General features: G+C 36.7%; 2 protein-coding genes across 4 annotated transcripts; one reads left to right on the top strand and one right to left on the bottom strand.

Moving 5' to 3' along the window:
• The first annotated feature begins 342 nt into the window (after positions 1-342).
• On the top strand, positions 343-10000 carry LOC132281057 (ABC transporter A family member 2-like). Its single transcript, XM_059782792.1, has 16 exons — positions 343-792; positions 4443-4674; positions 4791-4960; positions 5058-5243; positions 5381-5476; positions 5579-5779; positions 5907-6066; positions 6157-6383; positions 6935-7052; positions 7153-7229; positions 7328-7417; positions 7568-7711; positions 7795-8097; positions 8180-8260; positions 9100-9276; positions 9390-10000. Exons 1-16 carry the CDS (start codon positions 424-426, stop codon positions 9651-9653), a joined length of 2895 nt encoding a protein of 964 aa, XP_059638775.1. The 5' UTR covers positions 343-423; the 3' UTR covers positions 9654-10000.
• A 565-nt stretch (positions 10001-10565) lies between these two features.
• On the bottom strand, positions 10566-23981 carry LOC132281058 (protein IQ-DOMAIN 31-like). Of its 3 annotated transcripts, none has more exons than XM_059782794.1 (8): positions 23964-23981; positions 23700-23740; positions 20043-20172; positions 18814-19098; positions 14893-15096; positions 13654-13734; positions 11797-12787; positions 10566-10964 (listed from the first exon to the last, which is right to left on the bottom strand). In XM_059782794.1, the coding sequence occupies exons 3-8, from the start codon at positions 20124-20126 to the stop codon at positions 10933-10935; spliced, it is 1677 nt and encodes a 558-aa protein (XP_059638777.1). In that variant the 5' UTR covers positions 20127-20172; positions 23700-23740; positions 23964-23981; the 3' UTR covers positions 10566-10932. The 3 variants fall into 3 exon arrangements, with proteins under 3 accessions (XP_059638777.1, XP_059638776.1, XP_059638778.1); XM_059782793.1 differs by lacking the exon at positions 23964-23981 and adding an exon at positions 23872-23952; XM_059782795.1 differs by lacking the exons at positions 20043-20172; positions 23700-23740; positions 23964-23981 and adding an exon at positions 19628-19668.
• Between the last annotated feature and the right edge of the window lie 1891 nt (positions 23982-25872).

Genomic DNA, 25872 nt, shown 5'->3' on the forward strand with positions numbered 1-25872 from the left:
GATTTTATTCAAATCATTGTCTTATTTTTTTTTCATTTTTTCATTTTTCTATTTTAGTTTTTAAGCCACTTGGCATGTTGTTATTTATATAAAAATAATAACAACAGTAATAATAAAATATAAAAAATGGACAAGTACAATTCTATTACCCACTTGAGCCGTCATTTTCCATGAAAGCAGCTCCGATTCTGTATATCAGCCAGCAATGAAACACTTCAATCTTCAGCGACAAAACAACTCAAAGTTAGAGAGAGATTTAGTGCGAGAAACAAGTTATCTATATATCTATCTAAATAGATAACTTGTTTCTCGCACTAAATCTCTCTCTAACGTGTATATATTTGTAAATTGATATATATAGACATGTGTATATCTAATTGATATGTAGATGTAATGTTTATATAGAGAGAGAAATATTGAGCAATGGAGTTGCAGAGCGGTTGGACAGTGCTTCTCCAACAATTCAAAGCTCTGTTCACGAAGAACCTCCTCCTCGCATGGCGAAACAAGCGCTCCACATTCGTCCAACTCTTCTCGTCGTTCTTCTTCATCTTCCTCATCGTCCTCATCCAGAAAGCCACCCACTCTCGATTGGCGTCCTCCACCGCCTTCCAGAACGTCGTCGACCCCAAACCTCTCGTCTCTCCAACGATTCCGCCATGCGAGGACAAGCACTACGTCAAGCTTCCCTGTTTCGACTTCGTTTGGAGCGGCAATGCGAGTTCCAGGATTGAAAAGATCATCACTCGAATTTTGGCCAATAATCCTGGAAGACCTATCCCTTCTCACAAGGTAATAATCATACTTTCTAATTTTGCAATTTCAAATTTTGATTCTTTTTGAATTTTGTTATAGAATTAAAATCTTGAATTTGATTTAGTGTAGTTTGATGATGGAGGTTTCTATTGATTACAGCTTCTGTTTTTAGTTCTTCTAAATTTTAGTTACTTTTAGAAATGGTGGAATTGGATTAGCAAAATTCATGTTATTCCAAGTCTGAAATTGGAGGTGATTGGTTAGAGTTTGATGCAAAAGTTAGTAAAATTTGTCTTGTTTTCTCTCTGTGTTGCAAATCAAGGTTTAAGAGAATACTTGTTTTAGCCGAAATTGTAAAATCCTAATTTAACCAAGTCTCTTTTGTACAAATTGTTCCTCCAAGATCAATTAGGACATTGTTATGTTGCATGTACACTTGCCTAAAAATCTGAGCAGCCCAGAGGACAACCATCTAATCTGAAAAAACTTCAATGATTATTCAATGAAGTGTACCAGCCTACTTATCTTTCTTTTTCCTTTTTCGAGTCAATTGTGGATTTAGCCAATGATATGGCTTTGCCAAGGAGAGAACATGGAACCACATTGCTAACATTAAGTAGTTGGTGATAATGCTTTTTCCAGTGCCTTGTCCCATATTTTTACCAGGATATGTATTGCTACTTGTATTTTGCTTTGCTTCGCTATTGTCTTTTGTGGAATACCGTGATTTGAAATCTTCAAATCTACTGTCAAGAAGTGTTCCCTCAGTAAAACTGTCATCTAATGAAGCTATTATGTCTGTTAACCCATCAATTGGTTCCAATAACTTATCCTTGTGACCTTGTAACTTCGCAGCGTATATACAGACACCGTAGATTCTTAGGCTATATCATCTTCATCATAGTTAGAAGCTGAACTCTTTCAACTCGCCATAAGCAAGATAATTACAATGTTTTGTTCCTGAAATAACACCTCATATGAGCAATAACTTGGTTCTTCATCCTTAATCGTGGAATTAGGATTAGTGGTTAACATTATCATTTCTATGTAGGACTTTAGTGGGTGAAACATCTTGCACAGTTGTGACTTTCTGCTATCTCCACGTGGATAATTGGTCCTCACCAGCACCTCAGAGAGCTTACTCATTTAATAGATGTATGATAGGCTCCATAACTATAAGCTTTGTGAGGAGTGTCATGTGCTAGCATATTGTGAGAAAAATTAAATTGATAGCATTGAGTCTTGCATCACTTCATCTGGTTGATGCTTCAAACTTCTTTTATCACACAATTTTATTTAGCGAATGACAAGTGACTAAAAGACAACAGAAATATATTTTAGTTAATCATTTATAGTTTGGCCCGCACTTTAGCTGTTTAGATAACAAAAATTCGGAAACTAAGGGATTTTGATATGAAAAATAATTGTGGACTGAGCCCTGAGGCAAAGCGATCTTTTTTGAAGGTAGGAGGGCTACAGAAACCTACTTTCACGTCACCCAATAAATTTTTTGGGAGCTCAGAAGTAGTGTTCGCAAGGCTGAAATTCTCTAGTTTTTAATAATTATGTTTGGAGACCTAATGAAGAACACTTTGAAAAAAAATAATTGTATTTTCAGATTTGGGACAGGCTGGATCGATCAAACTAAGATTGTAGCTTGATCTGGGCTATACATGGAAGTCTCAACCAATCATGCGATAGTCTTAATCAGTCATAAGTTTTCTAGATAAGACTAGACGACCTAAATGACAGCTGAATTGGTTGCAGTTCCTCTTTAGAGTTTTAACTCGATAGGAAATGCTTAGATTGATCAAGAATCTCACAATTATTGAAAATTGCCACTGTTCTAATTTTAAATACGATTCTAGTTTGCAAAGCCCATCATTCTCTCTCAAAAAACTTTAAATGGCTATACCATCATTCTTAGGCATGAAAACATTGAAAGAACTAGGTGATAATACTTTGGGAGAGTTTTCGAGAAAAAGATTAAGTTATTTTGATTCTCTTGAAATAATCCATCATGATGGCTTTCCATCACAATTCGTTTGAAAATTTGTTTATTGTTTGCGAAGAGTTCATAGAAGTACAAGCACGGCCTTGGTCACAATGATTTATTAAATAATTAGTTTATCAGAATTGATTAAAATTAATCAAGAATCAAAATTAGGATAAATTCGATCATGGTTTGATGTGGACCTATTCACCCTCTCTACATCCCCTGTAAATCAATAATGCCTATATATGATGCAAGATTTTGCCATTGTTTACAACAAAGAGGTAATTTTTTATAGTTTTTTCCTTTTGGCACATTGTCTTGTTGAACTCTTTGGAATTTTTCTGTTACGGTCCCAAGGCCTTTCTCTCATCATCATCATCCTTGCCTTATTCAATATGAATATAAAGAAGAAAAGGGAGTAGGAAAAGGTCCCTTTTAAATCCTACCAACAAAAGCTTTGATACTCCAAAACTCTTCCAACCAGATATGGTTCTAAATCTATTTGTAGTATTTCCAAATAGAATTTAACCAATACATCAAGCTAAGAATATTTTAAGCGCGGCACATTTGACTCAAAGGTTTATATGGGGGTTTCAGACTCGAATCTATCTTGCGGGGGACCACGACCCTTGACATCAGAAGTTGTGGAAGTTTTTTTATTTCTACAACTAAAATCTAACCATTTGAGAAGTTCCCAATGAATATATATATATATATATATATATATATATATATATATTGATGAGGCTGCAGAGGCAATTTCTCCATCCTGAAAATAGGCAACTGGTTCACCACTATAATCAGCTGTTTTCCTGTTGAAATAGAAGCTTTCAATACCGTATCATTTCAACCAACTAAACCGTGTAAATGGTTTTCCTCAGTCTGAATATGAAACCAATGTGAATCAGAGAGTTGAGGCCCTGACCAGAATCTCCACCTTCAGAACCATCATGCCTTAAAATTTACAGTACTGCTATCTGCCTTTGTTTGCATTCAGGGGAGGGAAAATAAAAGATGTAGCTATCCTTCACTGTCATTTCATTCTTTAGGATATTGTTCAAGTTGCTGTGTGTTCAATTATTTGGTGACCCAGATCTTCATAAATTGGTGTGTTATTTACTAATCAAAGAATAAATTGGTGTGTTATTTGAAGGATAATGATTGACTTGGTTGACCAACACATTGGATTTTCTTCACAGGTTTTCTTAAATATCAGTCCAGAATACCTAAGATAAAAGCTATTAAACAATTTACTTTTCATCCTTGATTTCATTGAATACTTTGTGGGAGTAAAAGACAATTGGTTTTAAGTGCATTTCTGCAACATCAAATGACTTTTTGCGCACACATACACGAACAAGTACTTGTATTGGTGCTTCTAGTAGAGTGGTTGCTAAAAGAAGAAAGCCTTTAAGAGGGTGCCTTTGTCTTGAAATCATCCTCAGAACAGTTAACTCAGTATATTCCTTGGGATCTAAGATGGAAAACATGAAAAGAAACGGAAATTCTATATTATCTATATAGTCAATAAGACATCAAATATAAATTTTGATGGAATATTTCTGCTAGACATTCATGGGGTTGAGCTAACAGCTATTTGTGTGAAGGCTCCCCCTTTCAATCTATGAGGCTGCATAAAAGACTTATCTACTAAGATCGTTGAACAATTTTATATTCACTATTTATGCAGACTAAATCATTTAGACTGAGCAGTGAAGTAGATGAGTGGCTTTACAACAATCCTATGCGCTGCCCTGGAGCACTTCATATTATTGAAAGAAATGCTACTGTAATAAGCTACGGTATTCAGACTAATTCTACTCCACTTGCCAAGCGAGGGCTTTATGAGGATCCCACATTCAAATTCCAAATTCCCCTTCAAATTGCTGCGGAGCGTGAAATTGCTAGATCTTTGATTGGAGGTAGTAAATACCAGTTTCTTTTCTTCTTTTTTATATCCTTTAATATTACATTTCTTTGACCTACATTACTCAGCTTGACTAAATGCACCACTTTCCGTCACTCCATTCATGTTCAGATCCAAACTTTAGCTGGGTTGTCAGTCTAAAGGAATTCGCACACCCTGCATTTGAAATTTTCTCTGCAGTGGGTTCAGTAGGACCTACCTTTTTCCTTGCAATTGCCATGTTTGGTTTTGTCTTCCAAATTAGCTCTTTGATCGCAGAGAAAGAACTCAAACTTCGCCAGGTACTGAATAGTTACCTTGTTTGATATTTAAAGAATAATTAACATTCCTGGACCTACACAGAACAATTCTCATACTCTTCATTCACATGCTTAACAGGCAATGACTGTGATGGGCCTTTATGATACTGCCTATTGGTTGTCATGGCTCACGTGGGAAGGAATTATCACTTTTCTTTCGTCACTTATCACTGTTCTCTTTGGAATGATGTTTCAATTTGATTTTTTCTTGAAGAACAGCTTTGCAGTTGTTTTCCTCTTGTTCTTCCTTTTTCAATTCAATATGGTAAGTTTCTTGTTACCATTCTATATTTTTCACGGAACTCATTTATGTCTAGATAGTCCAATTACCTATTCTTAATGAAGCAAAGTTCATTTGGTGATTTTGACTGGTGATCTATATTTCCTGCCTTTTGATGGTAGGTTGGTTTTGCCTTCATGCTATCAGCCTTCATTAGCAAGTCATCTTCATCGACAACTGTGGGTTACTCTATATTTATTGTTGGTTTTCTGACTCAAGTAAGTTGCTTCCTTCAAGATTCTGGAACAGAAATTACTGACTTTTTGCTTCTTTACCATTCTCTCATTTGAACCAAAAAAGATCTCTTTTTGTTTTTGCAGCTTGTTACATCATTTGGATTTCCCTACAATGGTAAATTTTCTAGTAACTATTTCATCATATGGTCAATTTTCCCACCTAATCCTTTTGCACAAGCCCTTCAATTGCTTTCTAGTGCAACATCCAGTCCCAAAGATAATGGAATCAGCTGGAGTAAAAGAGCAGAGTGTGGAACAAAGAATATAGGGTGTGAGATGACAATTGTATGTTCACACTTAGCAGCTTGAAAACGAATATTTGACAATTTGGTTCTTATACTATCTCTCTAATTTTATTTTTTTTATTGATTTTATCTCTAATAGATTTAAATGGTTGCATTGATTTTGACAGAACGATGTATATATATGGCTCGTATCAACTTTTTTTCTCTGGTTCTTTTTGGCTATCTACTTTGACAATATCATGCCAAACCCATATGGTGTGAGAAAATCATTATTCTACTTATTGAACCCCGGGTACTGGACAGGAAAAGATGGAAACAAGGTGGAAGGTAATTGAATTTAAAGTTGCACTTTGTTCTACCTAGACCTCTTGATTAGCTAGTATTGGTGGCTAACCTTTATTTTCTGTCATGTTTCAGAGGGAGGCATTTGTAGTTGCACTGGGTCAGTTCCCCCAGTGGAAGATTTAACTCCAGAAGACGAGGATGTTCTTGAAGAGGAAAACATTGTGAAACAGCAAGCAAAGGATGGTGTAGTTGATCCAAACATTGCAGTTCAAATACACGGACTTGTAAAAACATTTCCTGGAACATTGAAGATTGGTTGCTGCAAGTGCAACAAGACTTCACCTTACCAAGCTATTAAGGTAAAGTACCCAGTATGATTTAGATGAGGTTATGGAGGCAAAAGGAATCCCTGGTCCAAATAAGTGCTACGTTGTAATCTTTCAACCTAGATAGTGGTTCCAGGCCTGCTGTTTGTGTTATAGATTACCTTTTCCCTAATTACCCAATATTTGTTGTGCTTGGGATTTCATCCAAAAAAACATAACAGGAAAAGTAATACTCGTTTTTTGTCAGGTCTAAGGGGCCAGATGATGCTCTGATCATAAAAACCATACCGTAGCATTTAGACCTAAATAGAGATGTAGGCCCTTCTGTGGCCCCGTGTTAGTCCCCATAAAGGATCTCCGATCCCCATCCCTAAGTTTGACATGTTCCTCCATTTTTTGCTTGATGGCATACTACAGGTTGAGGGAGGGAAGTTTTTTTCCCTTTAGATTTATTTGTTTTTCATTTTTACAATTTTTTCTTTTCTTTTTTTTTTCTCCGGTTTACAATCACTTTCAGGAACCTCATGCTAAAACACAAGAAAAAGAAGACATACATAACCATATAAGCTGGATGTTACTTTCAGGGATTATGGGTGAACTTCGCGAAGGATCAACTTTTTTGTCTTCTTGGATCAAATGGAGCTGGAAAAACTACTTCTATTAATTGCTTGACTGGAATTACACCAGTGACGGGTGGAGATGGTAATAGCTTTTTTTCCATGTATTCCTATTCATCATATTGTAATTTGTTAGGATACAGGTAGGTGGAATCTAACTGTACCATGAATTGTCTCTTTTACAGCATTAATATATGGACATTCCATTCGAAGCTCTGTTGGGGTGTCGAGCATTCGTAAAATGATAGGAGTTTGTCCTCAGGTAACTTCTTTGGTTTTCCAAGAACATAAATATATTTAATTGTCCAGTTTAGCAACTTAACATTCGCAAAAGAAGACGCTAAGTTTTATATTTCATAGTTTGATACCCTTTGGAATGCATTGTCTGGTCTAGAGCACCTCCACCTCTTTGCCAGTATTAAAGGACTGCCCCCTGCTTCAATTAAATCGGTGAGTGCTACACAAATCTAAAACTGGTTTTCAAGCTTCTTGGTTTTTTAGGTCTTCTTCCGTAATTCTCTCTGTAGATTTTAAAGCAATAAAGATATTACTATCATGCTGGATGAGCTCACTCAATCGGAGTTGAACTTGACGACTCAGGTTGCAGAGAAATCATTAACAGAAGTGAGACTCATCAAGGCAGCCAAAATGAGAGCTGGTAGCTATAGTGGAGGAATGAAACGCCGCCTCAGTGTTGCAATAGCCCTCATTGGTGATCCAAAGTTAGTCATTTTGGATGAACCGGTATGCATATTAGAAAACTTGGTTCACTAATTTGCATTCATTTACTTCATCTGGTGACACACAAAGTTTCCTATATCCTGCAGACTACGGGGATGGATCCAATTACTCGGAGGCACGTTTGGGACATAATCGAGGAGTCAAAGAAAGGGCGTGCCATTGTCTTAACTACACACTCGATGGAAGAAGCTGACATTTTAAGTGACCGTATAGGAATCATGGCAAAGGGAAGACTTCGCTGCATTGGAACCTCAATTAGGTTGAAGTCACGGTTTGGACCTGGTTTTATCACCAACCTAAGCTTCTCCAGGAGCACTAACGGAACTCCCGCAGGAGGAGATACCTTTACTACAACACGGCATGAGGCTGTGAAACAGTTCTTTAAGACCGTATGTTGCTTGACAGAATTTGTTTAAATTATGTTCTTTAAGCTTCAAATGCTTGCGTTTGACATGGGGATTATTTTGACAGCGTTTGGATGTGGTGCCAAAAGAGGAGAACAAGTCTTTCCTGACCTTTGTTATACCCCATGATAAGGAGGGGCTGTTGACGGTAAAACACCTCGACTTCTTTAAACTGTTAAAATTCTTCTTGGTTTGTCTTGACCGAAGCTTTAAATTAATTAAACTACAGATCGTGGAAGTGACATTAGTTTAGGAAGGTAAAACGTACTAGCATCTTCACCAAAAATGTGGTGAACTTATTTAGTTTTACATCTCATACAATGGTGGACCACCATAGAACGCATTTCAGAACTCTACTACATTAAGTTCATCCAATGATTATATTATAACCGTGCACTAAATAAAATTTTCATTCTGTAAGTCAACACTTGTGGGAAAATCAGTTCGACTTAACCATGTGATATGGAGAAAAGTAGATCAATTACTCTTTTCCCACAAACTCAATACCGTTGTTTGCTGCTTTTGATTCTGCATCATTAGATTTCCTCTGCAAAATGGAGGTTATTTCTTTTTTCTGTTTTATTGAGTTTATTTTATGTTATTTCTTGTGGGAAAGGGAAGGTGGAGGATGGGGGTGGAGGTGTCAATAGAGATGCTGGTTTCTGCATGTATTCCACCACTCCTTTTTATAGTGTTTGACACCGACTTCTGAATATATATATATGTGTGTGTGTGTGTGTGTGCATATGTATTTATTTTGATTGGTTGACTCTGATTCCTAATTAATATGGTATTAATTCTAAAAAAATTATTTATATTTATCTTGCTTATTTTCTTCATGTCACAGTATTTACTTGCAACAAAAATCCATTCAGTTGTGGAATATGTTTTGACATCACAAGTAATACAGTATTATTCATAAAGATCAGTGTTTTATTTTTCTTTTTTCTTACTTGTCCTCTTTTGGTTGTGGATTCTTCGTGTCAGAACTTCTTTGCAGAGCTCCAAGGTAGAGAGAGAGAATTCAATATATCAGATATCCAACTCGGTCTGACAACTCTCGAAGAAGTTTTCTTGAATATTGTGAAGCAGGCGGAGCTAGAAAGTGCTTTGGCTGAGGGAAGATTGGCAACTCTGACGTTAACATCGGGAGCTTCAGTACAAGTAAGAATGTCACCGATTTGCACAACTTCTGTTGCATAGTAAGCTACTTTACAAACAAATGAATTGACAATCATTCCCTAATGATGTTCTCTTTTCCTTAAACGATAATGCAGATACCGGTGGGCACAAGGTTTGTCAGTATCCCGGGAACAGAATCTGAAGAGAATCCGAGTGGGATTATGGTAGAAGTATACTGGGACCAGGATGATTCTGGTGCACTCTGCATTTCCGGCCACTCACCTGAAACTCCAATACCACCTCACGTTCAACCAACGGGTTCTTCAACCGACACTTCCCAAAAGAATGGCCGAGATCAAACAGGACCAGCTCGTGGAATCGTGATTGATCCTAATCAAATCGGTGCAGCAAATTCTTAATTGATCCTAATCAAATCGGTGCAGCAAATTCTTAAAGATATATGAGCGCCTGCAAAAGCTACAGGAGTTGCACATTCGTCCATTCATCAAATTAAAGATAAAAATCTGTCCTTAATAGCTATTTGATTGTACACCAAATCATCTTGACTGTACACAGAAGTCGATTCATATTGAACACATCTTCCAAATTGTCTGAGCTAATCGAGCATTTGCATAACATATGATCCACCATCTCTGCTGAGAAACTACACATTTTACAAGTTTCTTGATTCACAATTCCTTTCTGTTTTAAGATTGTAGTACACCGGTAATTGTTCATATTGTAATATACCAGTAATTGTTCATCAGTGACTCGTCTTCCACTCGTAACTGTCGTGCCAACTTTGCTAAAAGGGCTAAGTTGAAAGTCTCAAGATCTTCAAAGTATTACAACTTATATTTTTGGTACTCATGCCACCAAATTTATTTTTTTTTTTGTTTTGTTTTTTGTATTTTTGCTTAATTTTTACAGGTGTGTACAATTAGTGATTCACTAAAACATCATATTCACCTTAAGACAACACAATATTTACCTTGGGAAAACTCAATCTCAAATCTATACATTCTCTTTTATTTACATGAAATTTCTTCTAGTATTGTAATTCTGTAATTCTATGGAGTCACAGGCTCAGGAACAATACAATCACAGCCTTGGATTATTATTATTATTATTTTTTTTTTTTTTTTTTTTTTGACTTGAACACAGACACACCTGTTCGGGGAGCTGGGCGCTTTACCAAGCCATGTGTAATGCCCCACATCCTGGGAATTCAGAACATTTGGGAAGTTCCAACTTCAGTTTTATGTAGCTGTTATCAGTAATAAACTGCTGCGTTATTTGTCCAAATAAAGGAGAAATCCAATCACACAATATAATCTCAATAATCAATCAACTTGCATAATAATTCATGTCAACAAGTTCAACAACTTAATAAGAAGGGCAAATGTATTTTATATACATATAGATTGCACAAAAAGCCTCAAGTCATGTTAGCAACAACCAACTGTGGAACTAATTCAATTTGCAGTTTAGGGCAATGCCGAAGCCTATGATATACACACTCACTTTAGAAACACCTCAAATACAATTGGAAAACCAGGAATGGCTCTTGGAGCACCACACACGTATCATCACAAGTACAAGTTTCAGTTTAAACAATATTATCACACACCACAAAGGCAAACTGGATAGCAATGATGGATTTATTCTCCTTTTCAACAACGAATCTCGGTCTCAAAATCATCGTCGCCATTCTGCTTGGATCAACTTCACTGGAATCAAAAGAATATTCGAAGAAAAGATAATCATTAGAAGTAAACAATTAAGCAATTGTCAAACATTACATAAGAGGCTGGAACTTTTTACAGGTTTTCAACAAGTTGCTATTTTAAAAAATGGGAGGAAGGCCTTGGCGCATCGGTAAGATTGATACATTATGACCTGGAAGTCACGGGTTTGAAACAAAAAACAGCGTATCCATATGTAGACGGTTATGTTGTGTAGATTTAACCCTCTTTAATCCCCGCAATGGGGGAAGTCCTATGCATTGGGTTAGCCTTTTTTACTATTTAAAAAAAAAAAAATGAGAGATGTTGCATTTAAACATAGAAAATGGTTTAATGCATAGAATAGACCATTTCATGTACCGAGTGTTGACCAGATTTCTAGATTCTGAAGAAACTTACCCTACCAGAAATCCACCAGACTAACTGTTCAAATTGGACTGAGCTTCCTATCAAGGTTGAAACGTTGGCACTCTAATTTGGGAACAACAGAACAGAAAGTTATGGAGAGAGAGAGAGAGAGAGAGAGACTATTACTTGTGTGTTACAGAGCAAGCCATTTCCAATGTAAACTATTGCCTAAAAAGTGCTTCAAGTGTGAGAACTCATGGTGGTGTCGGAGCACATACTTTAGCAAACAATGCCAAAGGTTACTAGTTTATATCTGGTCTATTTCTCCCAGCATTCAGCATAGGTGGGACCAATAATGCTGGTCATTGCCTAAAGTCGACCTAAAAGTAACACTCGGACTTGAAAAACATTATTGCAGTCCACATGAATTAAAGAATTAAAATTTCTGATGAAATATGTCATTTCTTACCATTTACATTTCCCCCTTTTCCACTTGCTTGAACTGGTCTTTGTACCCTTGGTGATGGTGAATTCTTTTTGCCGTTAATTGAAGAGGAGAGAGAATGACGCCTGATATTATGCTTCTCAGCCTCATCTTGACTGAGCATTGGGGAGCCTTGCCCTCTCAGTTTTGCCTTTGCGGATTTGGTTGCTGCCATATAACTTGGCACCATTGACCTGCTCCGTACCCCATTGTCTGAACGTTCTTGCTTTGCTGAAACAGAAGTTTTTCTGCTGTATTTCTGGTTCTCATTGTCAGTAAAATCTTCCCTGGAGTTTAAACCGCCATCTGTCTCAGGAACAGTCTCGTATTCTACTCTGTTTTCTAGCGGCTCTGATCGAACTGCAGTTTGATCATCACACAGCAAACCACTCGCCTCATTCATTATTGGCAATTCCGTTTTTGTTTCTAAATCGGGTGATTTGGGCACGACCACAGTTGTCTCTATTTCCATCTTCTCAGCAGAACCACTCAAGCACTGGTCTGAAACAACTTGACCTGAAGAGCTCAAAGCCTTATCCTTGTTGTCCTTTGACTTCTTACTGTCTTCTTCAGCCTGAACATTGCCCTCCATTACAGGGGTGTGAACCCTCCTTAGATTACGTTTAGCCTTCTCAAGCTCATTGTGTGGATGTTCCTGCACTGAATCTGGATGGCTTGAGACTTTCCTCAGGGTGCGCCTTGATTTCACAAATTCAGTGGTTGATTGTGTTGATACATTGTCATTGTTCGTAGCAGGGATCCTCGGGATGCTATGCTTCATCCTTCCTTTTTCAGTGCTTACAGTTTGAGAGTTATGCTGCTTCTGGGATTTTGAGCCAGTAACTTTCTTTGGTTGGGGAACTGGTTTCCAGAAGAGGGATGCTGACCAGCACTCTAGCCAGTTCAAGAGTGAATTTGGTTCTGCTGAATCATATTGGATTTGCAGGGGCATCACAGTAGGTGATGAAGCAATAAGCTAAAGAGAAAAACCAGGTAGTCACATGCCCGATATTAAAGCAAGGGGTTGAAAAGGAAGAGCAGCGATCAAATGGAATAAAACATAATTGTAATTTGCACACGTTGCTGTCAATAAAATGCTATTGGGACGGTTAAACTTCCCTGATCCAAATTTTTAGGTGCTGCAACAAAATTAAAGGCTAACTTATTAATTTTATAAGTTGACAATTGCTTGGTGCAGTTGAAAAAGCCCATGTCACAAAGCACAAGAACACATGTTCGAGTGTAAGGGCGTGCACTTCACGCAAATAATGCCAAAAGGTAGGTCTATCTCCAGTCCATTTCTAATAACACCCAATTAATAACAGGAACCAACACTAAGGCCTTTATGAAGCTGTGCATCATACGGAGATATCATCTCTGGAAATCAGACAAGAAATAAGTTCATTAAATCCTAATTAGGATGCCACAATTACTAACCCATGAGATGTCAAGCCATGATGGTTTTGGACTACCACAAATGTCCAAAAATCCTCATAAGAGAATAATAGGAAGCCCAGAATACTTTCTAAGACGATCGATACAAAATTAACCATTTACGTTTTGAACTTAAAAGGTAAAAAAAGAAGGTATCACCAGAGCGCATAATCAATCAATGATTCTTACGTGGCAGAACAAACTCCATCAAGCACTTTTCCTCGTATGTTAAATAATTCATTGAAAGGACTAATTGCATGTGGTAGCCATTACATAACATCATTAGAGCATAATACAAACATCTTTTAATTATATGATCTACTCATATAGTAGCCCAATCCGTGACTGGTTCAAAATAAAAGAACTTCCATGACTATATCTTCGGACATGATATGATGCAGAACTTACCTTACAAATAAGAGCATTTTCTGACAGCTTTGCTATCTGTGCAGATGTACTGACTGCAACAGGATCCACAAGCTTGCTTTCCTGATGCAAAGATGTGTATAAATATTACAAGCTAGAACTGAAACATGCAACAAATTTTGTAATTATAACTCTGTACTCAAAAGAAAGCAATGCAAGGTATAAACTCAACAAAACTCCTAATATCTGAGGATCAGTAAAGCTTGACCAATTTTTTTGTCTGCTACCTGCCCAATGCAACCCTACCCCAAATTTTCTAGATTTAGGACCAACAAGGTGAAGCATTACCACTTTTCAGTATGTTTATCTAATTCCTCCTCCAACCCAAAAAGAAAGAGATAAACATAGAGTGAACATCTGTGGCCTTTTTGGCTTATTGGAAAAAAAATATAGAGTGGAGACATGCTTCAAAATAGTAAATAAATAAGAAGCAGGTGTGTGCTTCCATTTGTTTAGTAGATAAGACGTCCATCAAAGAGCAACGAGGCCTCTCTTTGCAATGCAAGGCTAGGAAGCATTTTTCACTTTTGCACCCCATAGACTACAATCCAGATAAATAATTAAAATACAGAGTAGGTGCTACAAGACCGGATTTGAGCGAGGTCAGGAGTTTAAGAACTCCTTGGATTGTTAATGGCACTATACAAGTGGCACCCAGCTAGCATGTAAGGTTTAAAAATGGAGATTGAGTAATTGATAAATTGAAAGTCAAAATAAAAGAACACGTTGAACTTATTTATTTTTTTCTCATGGGATGCTGAAAAAAGAATTGGAGCTCATAATCTCAAGCCTTTGCTTACAATGTAAAAGGATACTACACCAAATTTGTTCAAAATAATGTACACTGAAAACTTATTGATCATCTTGCATAATTGTCACGAGCAGAGTTGTAACTCTAAATACATAATCGGAACTAGATACATATAACACATCCAATCTAAGAAATTAAGATGATGAAAAAACAAAAGGAAAAAGTTCCATAAATTTAACAAGTTTGATGGTTTGAATCATCCAATTATTTTAATTCTTATATATAAACAATTTCATCCATACAGATCATGAACATGCATATATTCACCCGTTTAGATGAGCCAGATGTCCAACCAAAGAGCGTAACTATAGAGGATTTTCCAATGATCATGAATGCACTTTCTTTGCTGACAGATTTTATGATAAAAATGGCTAGTAATGGACTACTAAAAATGTACTTCAAGAGGTTACCATAGGCTCCATTAGAATGCACTTTCTTTGCACTTCAAGGCCGATATCAGAATGCCTTATTTTTCTACCACGAGCAAGGGCCTGTAACTTCACAATTCCCAACATACAGTGTAGAGTAGAAACAGCTTGCCTCCTCACCAAGTGCCCGCGAACAAGCGCCTGCAACCTTATTATGCCTTTGAGGGCCCGAAACGCTCGACGAGCCTTCATATAGATTACTTGCATCAGCACTAATATACTTTCAAGTAAAAGCCACCAAATTGTTCATAAAAGGAGAAGAAAGAAACTGGAGCATACATAAGAAACATTTTTAATAGTCAGACGTCGATCAATGTAATGGAGACAAACAATCAAAGCCAGACAATTGATGCAACAACAAAACACCAGCACTGCTGCTTAAAAATCTATAAATTGTATAAAGCTATAAATATAGATACTTTTGTCAGTACAGTAAGCCAAAGGAGGCTACTATCCAGCCTATAGACTGCATTTGGAAAACATTTAAGCACTAACGAGAAGTTGCCTAAATGCAGGAGGCTTCCACTTGGCACTTGGGACACATGCATCCGCCAGACCACCCTTAATGCACCTGTGTCAAGGCCCTCAGTAATCAACTATGTCACATGTACTCTTCAAAAATTCGTGAAATACCCGTTTCGAGCACACAATACCCAAACATGGGTGGGTCCAAGAAATTTGTCTGACAGTTTTAGTTGGATATACATATGACAATTATTCAAGTTTAATATACAATCTTGAATTTTCTATAAAACTCTTATAATGTTCCTTTTACTACATTATCATTTCAAAACAAATGAAAACACTATTTTACTCCGAAAAAATAAAAGAAAACAGTAAATAATATGCATATTTAGCCATCTTATGCATTTATCAATATGATGTGACCTTTGCATGAATTTACATAATTGTGTAACAGATTCTTTCATGAAGAGAGTTTTATGCAATTAATTGGAAGGTGATCCAAATATGAAATTCAGAGTACCAATTGCATAGAAGATCAAAAAGTGTAATGTTAGTAAGCTAAAGGTTGCTATACTTATTATGAAATTTGGAGTTACATCCTACGACTACTCTACATGCATTATGCCATATTGGCAAAGGATTGGGTCTTTATAATAGGTCTAATCTCATATCAAATGAGGCTAAAGCAACAAAGAACCTCACAAAGTTTTAAATGCACTAACACACACACAAACACACACTTTTATGCTCCGTTTGGTTGGAGGGATGGAAAAATGGATGGAAGGGAGAGGGGGAGGGATGGATGAACTACTACTATAGAACGGAAAGTGTCTCCCTCACTTTTTTGTTTGGTTGAATGGAAAGGATAAGAGAAATGATTGATGAGTGACAAATTTTTTTGCTTGGTTGGAAGGAAGGAAATTGGAGTTTTTATATATTTCTACTAATATACCCTCATTAACCAAATAACGAAAATTACAGACTTTAACATTATGCATATGACAATTACAACACAATAAAACAATGTAATCAAATTTAGAACCAAATTTAATTCATCCTTAAAAAAAAGAGACCAATTTATTTATTCATGTGAATGAAGAAACCAAGTTTAGTACCAAAACAAACAAAATAAAGTTGAATGAGTAATTCAAATCCTGCTTCAAGAAAGGAAATTAAAAAGACTTCAGTTTGATCTATGTCTTGGATTTGCTTCGGCAACTTCGGCAAAACTCACAACGTCGATATTGTTTATGTGAGGGAATTGTATTAGGGTTAAAATTGATGAAGGATAAAATATGTCATTTTGTAAATAAATAAAGGTTATAATAGGTAATACAAATTTATAAGTTGATCATGGCTTCTTCCCTTCCTCTCTTCCACCCAATTTTAGGTGGATTAAAAATGAGCAGTTAGGAGCGGTTAGGTGGGATGTTTCATCCCTCTTTGCTTCCTCCCTCCCTTCCCTTCCCTCCAACCAAACAAGCCAAGACTCTCCCATCCCTCCTCTCATCCATCCCTCTTCAATCCTCCCCATCAAACAGACACAGCTTTAGAGACTCACATGATATCTTGGAACCATGCATAAGTATGGATACATGGGGTGGTGCCTAACACCTTCCCCATGTAAAATCTGACATCTAAATCCATTAATCTAGTTTGTTGGACCATGTCATCATATAGGGCCATTTCATTCTACTCAAATCACAAACTTTAGGTCACCTAGCATACCAAAATTCGATGTTAGGTGGAGACTCCATGTTCCTTAGACCCTGTCCACATTTTGTCACATTTAAAGTCTTTTTTTCCCAGTAACACCCTCATTCATATCATCTACATCAACATTCTCCATGCAAGGATGTTGTGGGAAAAATTTGGGCGCGACAGCCACCATGATAACAAAATGAAACCATCATTTTTAAAGCTCCCTCTTTACCGTTATAAAGTCTTCTATTTCAATCTTTCAAGAAGCCCAAAAAATCAAAGCAACATGACTCAGCCTTCAAACCTGGACCTTTGACATCCTACTTGTCAACTATCTCCCAAAGACAATCTTGTATCACCTTATAAGTCATAAGCCTGCCTAAGAATTTTAATAAAATATAAAAAGGATGAAAAAAAAAGTACCATTCTGGTTTTAAAAAAATCTTAGAAAGAGAGGATTATAGCACACAAGAATCAGTATTTATCCAATCCCATTAGGATCAAGTTATCTGCCCATTTTAGTGACAACCTATCACGCAGAAAAGAAAATCAGTTTTTGCATAAGTAGTGACACTCGAACAGAATCAAATTACCATGCAATTCTTGAACTGCCGGCAATAAATCCAAACACGAGAATGCCTTCCTTGGATAAGAAACACATTGGAGTGCCAGATCTGAAGACTTTGAATTAGAGATTGCCTATCATTAACAAGTTTAGCTTCGTGATCATTAATACTTAAATCGGCTCAGTTCTTTGCATTTCGTGACGATCTCCGAAGCCACTTCGTCAGTGGTTTCGGAGACTTGGCGGAATTGGCATTTGTCAGTTGGGATAATTGTTTGAAGCAAGGGATGGATTGAGAACTGGAATGGTGGAGAGAGAGTGAGTGAAAAGGAGAGGTGAAATGATGGGGCAAGGCTGTGAATTAGGGTTTTGAGTGAGGATTTTGCAGATTTGAACCCTAATTTTGGTGCAGATGACAGAAACTCTTTGACGGAGATCTGGAGGGATGAGTGAAGTCTCTTCCCCATTAAAGCAGTCACTGATTTTCTTATATTTCTTGTATATCTATACATCAATATATCTATATGGAGATTTTTATGCAGAAGACGGCTGTAGGAGAGAGAGAAAATAGAGATGGGGAAGAAGAGAGAGGTGGTGTGGTGGTGGAGACGGTGGTGAAAGACGTGGTTGAGAGGAGAGAGAATGGAGAAGGGAAGAAAGAGAGAAGAGAGAGGAGAGAGGAGAGGGGAGTAATTAAAATGGTGGGCATAATCGTCAAAGGGGGTTAGTGAAACTTTAAAGTTTCACCCATGTGTAATTAATCCAAACCTCAAGGGAGGTCAGTGTACTTTACCCTTAAATAAATAAATGATATTGTTGTGTTATAAACTATAATTGCGATCATTTAAAAATCAATTATTGTTAGTTAAATTGGACAACTATTTGCCCCCCTCCATCTATTTTTGGCTTAGCACACCCTGATGTATAAGAGCCTTGGATAATGATCCCTTATTTCTCAGCACAAAATATGTTTTATGCATAGAGATGCTGAACAACAGAGATGCCCTTGCATAAAAATTGTTGATAGTACAGAGACTCAAGAAATGGTGATTCATTTTTTTACTATCACAGCAGCATTAAATTGCCACTTCACAAAGAAACAAGCCAAGCAATTGAAATCCAAAACCCGTAGTCCAACAACAAAAATACTGCTTTGAGTAAGAGAAAGTTACCAAAAATTCCCTAAAAGCAGCCTGAACAGTTGTAGCAGCTCTCTCTTTTCTGATTCTTTCAGGATCTTCCAGAGCATCTAGTTGTTCTTGTGTATCTGCATCTTGATTCCACAATAATATCTCCCCTTCAAAAGGTAAATTTGCAGTTGTTCTGTTTTCTTCCAACTTCTCTTCATTTCCGTCAATGGTGTTCATAGCTAAATCCGAAGCCATGGGAGGATTCAAACCCTGATCAGCTTCTGGTGCCTCAGCAGCAACCAACACCACTGTCTCATTTCCTAGTTTCTTCACAGAAGAATCAAGTACCAATGAAAACTTGCATATGCTAATACTTCTGATATGTATGCAAATCTGATTTAGTTGAAGCAATAGCTTTATAGGAAATAATATTTTCCTTTAAAAAAATATATGTTGAAACTAATGAACCATAGAGTATCAATTGGCAAAAAGCCCATTAGAAATACGCAATCTAACTAAATTCAGCACATTTTGAAGCCACAACCCAACCAAAATTTAGCTGTTCAATGAACAATTTTCTAGTAGCTGAAGACATAGTCGAATGTACTATATAGAAAAACCATAAGGTTCTCCATCATAAGCAAGTATGACGATGAGACGTAGAAAAATATTAATAATGAACATAAGCCCCTCTATTAGCTAACCAGGTAAGAAATTTGTAAAACAAATTAGAAAATCTAATATCTGAGGTTGTATCTTCTCCAAAAGAAATTTCAGTTTTAAACAGATGTGATATATATTGTCTCCAGGAGTATGGAAAATCATGTAGCATATGCAGTACGTAGTTCACTAATACCTCTCTTCCTTTAGAAAAACTAGATTTGGAAATTTAGCCGCTCAATGAACAATTTTCTAGTAGCTGAAGATATAGACAAATGTAAAATATAGCAAAACCATAAGGTTCTCCATCATAAGCAAGTATGACGATGAGATGCTTGCCAATCTGTACCAACATAGGAGGCTATGAAAATGTAGAAAGCTAAATTCTACAAAGGCAGCTGATTATTTGTTATTGGTAGAAAAATATTAATAATGAATATAAGCCCTCTAGTAGCTAACCAGGTAAAAAATTTGTAAAACAAATTAGAAAATCTAATATCTGAGGTTGTATCTTCTCCAAAAGAAATTTCAGTTTTAAACAGATGTGATATATATTGTCGCCAGGAGTATGGAAAATCATGTAGCACATGCAGTACAAAGTTCACTAATACCTCTCTTCCTTTAGAAAAACTAGGTTTGGATGGTTTCTTCCCATGGAGAAGGGTTTTGATCCATTTGCCTGGTGATTTGCCCATTGCAAAGAGGCAAGAATTGAAAAACAAAGCAACCTGATCCCACTCCCTGCATTAATTCATATGATTGCAGTTCAAATATATGTGATCTGAAGTGGAGATATGAAAAATATTGAAAAATATAGACATAATCTAAAACACAAAAGGAGATTGAAAAACTTGAAGATACCATGTAAAGTAGAAAATATGATACAAAACCAGCTAGATACCAAAGGAACGACATGTTAAAAGACTGAAAAGATTAAACCAATCTAACCCGCATTCATATCAACAGCCCAAGGCTATTTTTAGTGTTTCTATGAATGAGATTATCTTTTTCCTTCTTTTTTTCTCTTTCCATTTACTTTTCTTGTTTTAGCTGGTTATGGTAACAACGCATTATGTAATACCATTCATGAGGAATTCTTATTAAATTGATTTTTCCCCGCTTCAACGCAAATCTTGATACGTGAGGCGTATGATTGAGTGCAACAATAAGAATCACTATGAATCCCATTGGCAATCTGCGCTGAATTTACTAGAAGTGATATTGATTCTAGTAATAAGCTATTATACTTGTGTCATACTTAGTGTCCTACCCTAACACAGCTGATCCAAGAACTAGAGAAAGGAAGAGGGTCGCATTAGGTAAGTAACAACCCATGTCAAACCTTTGTCATGCCTTTATTAGCATGAATCATAGCATTGCATTTTGAAGTATGGAATCAACATCTTTGAATTGGACGGAGAAAAAATAGTATAAAGTTTGAACTAAATTTTCTTCAATTCAACTTCCTAAACACCAAACCATTGCTCCCAAACTCAGCTTAATAGATTTCGAGTAAATAATAGTGTTTCATCAACTCTGCATGCTTTAGAATAATGGGCAATGGAAGTCGCTTTGGTGCCCGGATGTGGTGAAAAGTAGGCAAAGGTTCCCACGCTATTCAAGATAAGCATGGTGAAATGTCAAAGACCCAAAAGAATATAGGAAAACCGTGAGCAGGGGTCAACCAAATATGTAGAATGTAGATCCTTTTATACTGCTCATGGCGCGCCCCCCTTTTGAGCACTTTTAATGAAATCTTACCCATTAACAAAATAAATAAATGGAATGTCAATGACCTAAAGGAATATGTCTCCTTTTTGAAAAATGTGTTATATTTTGTTACTAATTATCTAATTTTAATCGTAATTAATCATTCAATCATCAACCAATCATGCAATTGACCAAACAAAAATAAAAATGAAGACAAATTTTAATGTAAGAACCTAACTACGAAAAACCACGAGATCTAGTCCATATGCTAACTGTTGAAGATTTACTGGATGAATCGGTGGTGGAAAATCCTCCATTATTGATGCTCTTTCCTATTATTGAAGATTTTACTGTTACTAGAGGAATCAGTGGAGAATAATCCTCTAGTATTGATATTGTTTCCAATTTTCTATCTCTTTCCATTATCATCATTTCTTCTCCTATATAGAGGAGCCTCCACCATTGTATTGAGTATGAAAAAGAGAGCTTATAACAAAAGTGATGTAGCCCTTGGGGCTTTGTGTGTCGTGGTTCAGCCCGAACCACATATATTCTTGCCTTGTGTTCTTCATACTTTGTTTCTCTGTGCATTTTTAACATGGTATCAAAGCAAACAACGTTCTGTATTATTTTCTCTCTTTTCATCAGACCCATTTTTGGTTCTCTTCTTTGATCTACGGAACCATTTTTATTGAGGCCGTCTTCTTACACCTCTTCATCAATTGAGGCTGCAGCTACTCATCCCGGATCTCTGGATCCATTTTTATTGAGGTCATCTTGTTACACCTCTTCAACATTTGCAATTGCCGCTACTTGTCATCTCAATGGCAAGTTGGACATTCATGCCATTCGTGCTCCAACTTAAGCGGGAGTGTTGAAGATTTACTGAATGAATCAGTGGAGGAAAATCCTCCAGTATTGATGCTCTTTCCTATTATTGAAGATTCTACCGTTACTAGAGGAATTAGTGGAGATATTGATATTGTTTCCTATTTTCTATCTCTTTCCATCATCATCATTTTTTCTCCTATACAGAGGAGCCTCCACCATTGTATTGAGCATGACAAAGAGAGTTTATAACAACAGTGATGTAGCCCTGGCTTTGTGTGCTGTGGTTCAGCCCTAGTAGCTGAACCACGTATATTCTTTCCTTGTCTTCTTCGTACTTTGTTTCTCTATTCATTTTTAACATGGTATCACAGCAGACAAGGTTCTATATTATTTTCTCTCTTTTCATCAGAGCCATTTTTAGTTCTCTTCTTGGATCTTCGGATCCATTTTTATTGAGGTCGTCTTCTTACACCTCTTCATCAATGAGGCTACTACTACTCGTCCCAGATCTCTGGATCCATTTTTATTGCAGTCATCTTGTTACACCTCTTCATCATTTGCACTTGCTACTACTCGTCATCTCAATGGCAAGTTGGGCATTCAAGCTATTCATGCTCCAACTTGAGAGGGAGTGTTGAAGATTTACTGGATGAATCAGTGGAATAAAATCTTCTAGTATTGATGCTCTTTCCTATTATTGAAGATTTTATCATTGCTAGAGGAATCAATGGAGGATAATCCTCTAGTATTGATATTGTTTCATAATTTCTATCTCTTTCCATTATCATCATTTATTCTCCTACATAGAGGAGCCTCCACCATTGTATTGAGTATGAAAAAAAGATTTTATAACAAAAGTGATGCAGCCCTTAGGGCTATTCATTTTTAACACTAACCAATCCACTATGCAAGACAGAAGCACAACAACAGCATTAATTACTTTAATTTACTTTCTCCAATGTGATTATGTGTTGCACAACTCGCACCTCTCATTTTTTCTGTAACTCCCTCATAGGCAACAACCACACTCATACTACCACAAACCCTTATGAGTAATGAGCACAAGCCTTTAGTCTTTTGAATATATGATGGTAGAAACTGCCATTACTCGTTCTTCATGCAAATTGACAACAAGATCAACTTGAGGAACACAGGCTAGATTTTTGAAGGTTCTCGCAAATCTATCATGTAAAGACATTATGCGTTGGCAAAGTCCTTAAGAATTTTGTAATTGTGGAGTTTGAATAGAATGTCAAAATGAATCCATGATTGTCAACCTGCCAAGGATTTTCAGCATACAAGGGAAGATTGGTGATTGAAGACAGAGATATAAAAAGAGTCCATGTCTCCAAATATTTTTAGCACAGACATTATGTGTTGACAGTAACAATTAAGCATGAGACAAGAACAGATCCCCATTAAAACATGTGTTGAATCCACTGAACACCTCCAATAAAACACCAATTCAACCACTAACCCCAATATACGTCCACTTAATGAATTTGTGGTCACGCATAGTGCGACAAATACTGCAAATTCAACTAATTGATCTCAACACACACACACACATAAAATTCAAGCAAAATGCAGAAGCAAATAGATATAAGATCATTATAGAATCCCTATAACCGACCAGGATCTGTTAAATGCTACAACAAATATAAAAGAAAAATGTAGGAATAGATCAACAGAAAATAACAGAAGAGGGGGGATCGGATCAATCTTACCTGAGAAAATGCAATCCCTCCAAACCCTAAATCCACCGTTCCTGAAAGTACAAAGCACTACACATGTTCAGACCAACCGAAGAAAATACACAAAATACACATTGAATATATTATAGAAAGTGTGTAGAGGAGAGGGATATAGAGAGAGAAAACAAATGCACAATGACTGAACTTGCAAATTAAGGGAATGCAATGGGGCTCTCCATCCCCACACACGCACCCTCTGTGCTCTCTACTGAACACTGATAGGAAAAAGATACCTACAGAGAGAGGGGAATGTATTAGAAGAGAGCAACCTCGTGGTATGAGGTGAGAGGTCTTTAATCTGACCGACTGATTGAGATCAATCTTGATTTATGAGTAAAACAGACGCTTGATATTTAGAGATGAGAGGGCTGACGGTGAGCTGGCGGCGTAGGGGAATTCGATGTGAAATGATGTGTGCGCTGGCAGTGTGTAAAGAGCAGTTACTTCGGTGGAAAGTGTCCCCCTGCTTCTTTCTGAATTATGATGAAGTTACTTTTTTGCCCTCGCCTGCTCTACCCACGCGTGTTAGCAGGCGTTGGACGGAAAGACGTGAATTACACACGCGGGGGTGACGTTAACCGACGACCAATGCCCGTCGTTTTTGGATTTGAATCTTTCTGACGGTGCTTTTTAAAAGCCTGGTCATTACATCATTTGTTTGAATAACTAAAATATCTTATCCCCTCGAGTTGAACAACTAATATTATGAAATTTACTCTAATATTATGAAATTTAGACTTATACTCCGTAATGTATTTGCTAGAGATGATGATTTTTTTTTTTTTTTTTTTTTTTTGATAACAAGCCAGAGATGATATTGACCCCGGAACAATAGACTTAAAAGGACTCTTGAACAATTGCCCGAAACTAAACCCAATTTCATAACAAACCTGCAAGTGGACTCAACCAAAAATTTACCGAAAGCTGACCAAGTCTAAACCAAACCATCTTCACCTCCCAACCTGTTTTCAAAATTAATCCTAGTAAAAATGCTTCTTAACGAACTTTTTCCTTAAGATTTTGAATTTGACCTCTATTTGTTTCATTGTAAAATATTTTTCAAAAAGTCTAAACCAAACCATCTTCACCTCCCAACCTTGAGTTTTCAAAATTAATCCTAGTAAAAATGCTTCTTAACGAACTTTTTCCTTAAGATTTTGAATTTGACCTCTGTTTATTTCATTGTAAAATATTTTTCAAAAATTATTTTTTTTAGGGCGGATTGACTTCTGCCTTGGATTTACATACTTTGAATCGACTCTCATTTCCTTATAGAGTCTACGGGGTCGGGATTGGGGGTCGAGCCGAGGATGGCGATCCGGCTTGGCGAAAGCCTAAAAGAAAAAAGGGAAGTGCCGAGAATAAATGATCGAATACCTATCGAGAGGTATCCAAAACTCAAGATTCGCGGCCAAGAGAATGGATTGGTGGATAGCTCCTGTAGGCAATGGAGTCTTTCTTCCAATAGGTCGAAAACAACAAGGCAATGATTGGAGAGGTAGAGCCTAAACTTTTTAGTCCACATCGGATCAAGACCCACGTGAATTTCGAACAACCAAAATAGCACAATGAGGCTTATTGAAGAGGGGTTGTTGGGATAAAATCTGCTAATTGGTCAAGGATCTCCTGGAGTATCTGGTCGTTGAAGGCTCACGGCGCGAAACTCTACTCCTATTCTCCTTTCTTTTCTTGTATCATCTATACCGAACAAAGAAAATTCGTTCGTTCTTTTCCATTTTCTCTCCACACCTCTTCCTTCCTTCTTACTGAACAAACATTAAAAAAAAGAGTTGATTGTGTGTTATATTCCTTTTTGATGAGAAACACTGAAAAAATAGAGAGTTATTTGTGTGTACAACTAATTTAGAAAATATTTTACGCACATTTGCCAAACACCGAAAAATAAAAATTAGAAAGAAAATTTTATATGAAAATATTTTGTTTAGAAAAATATTTTACATCAAAATAAATGGGAAATCAATCCGTGAATGAACAACCTCAATTCTACTCCAAGCATTGTTGTAGACACTTTTTGATTATTAGGATCTGATAACCAATTTTTTTTTTTTTTTTGCATTGGTTAAGTATAGGTTTGGCCATAGTGTGAAGAGAAAAACTATTATCTATGTTTGGAAGTATGAATGGA

This window comes from Cornus florida, unplaced genomic scaffold (assembly GCF_030987335.1).
Source record: "Cornus florida cultivar Cherokee Brave unplaced genomic scaffold, ASM3098733v1 CherokeeBrave_3.0.0_Hap2_Chr11, whole genome shotgun sequence".
NCBI classification, from domain to species: domain Eukaryota; kingdom Viridiplantae; phylum Streptophyta; class Magnoliopsida; order Cornales; family Cornaceae; genus Cornus; species Cornus florida.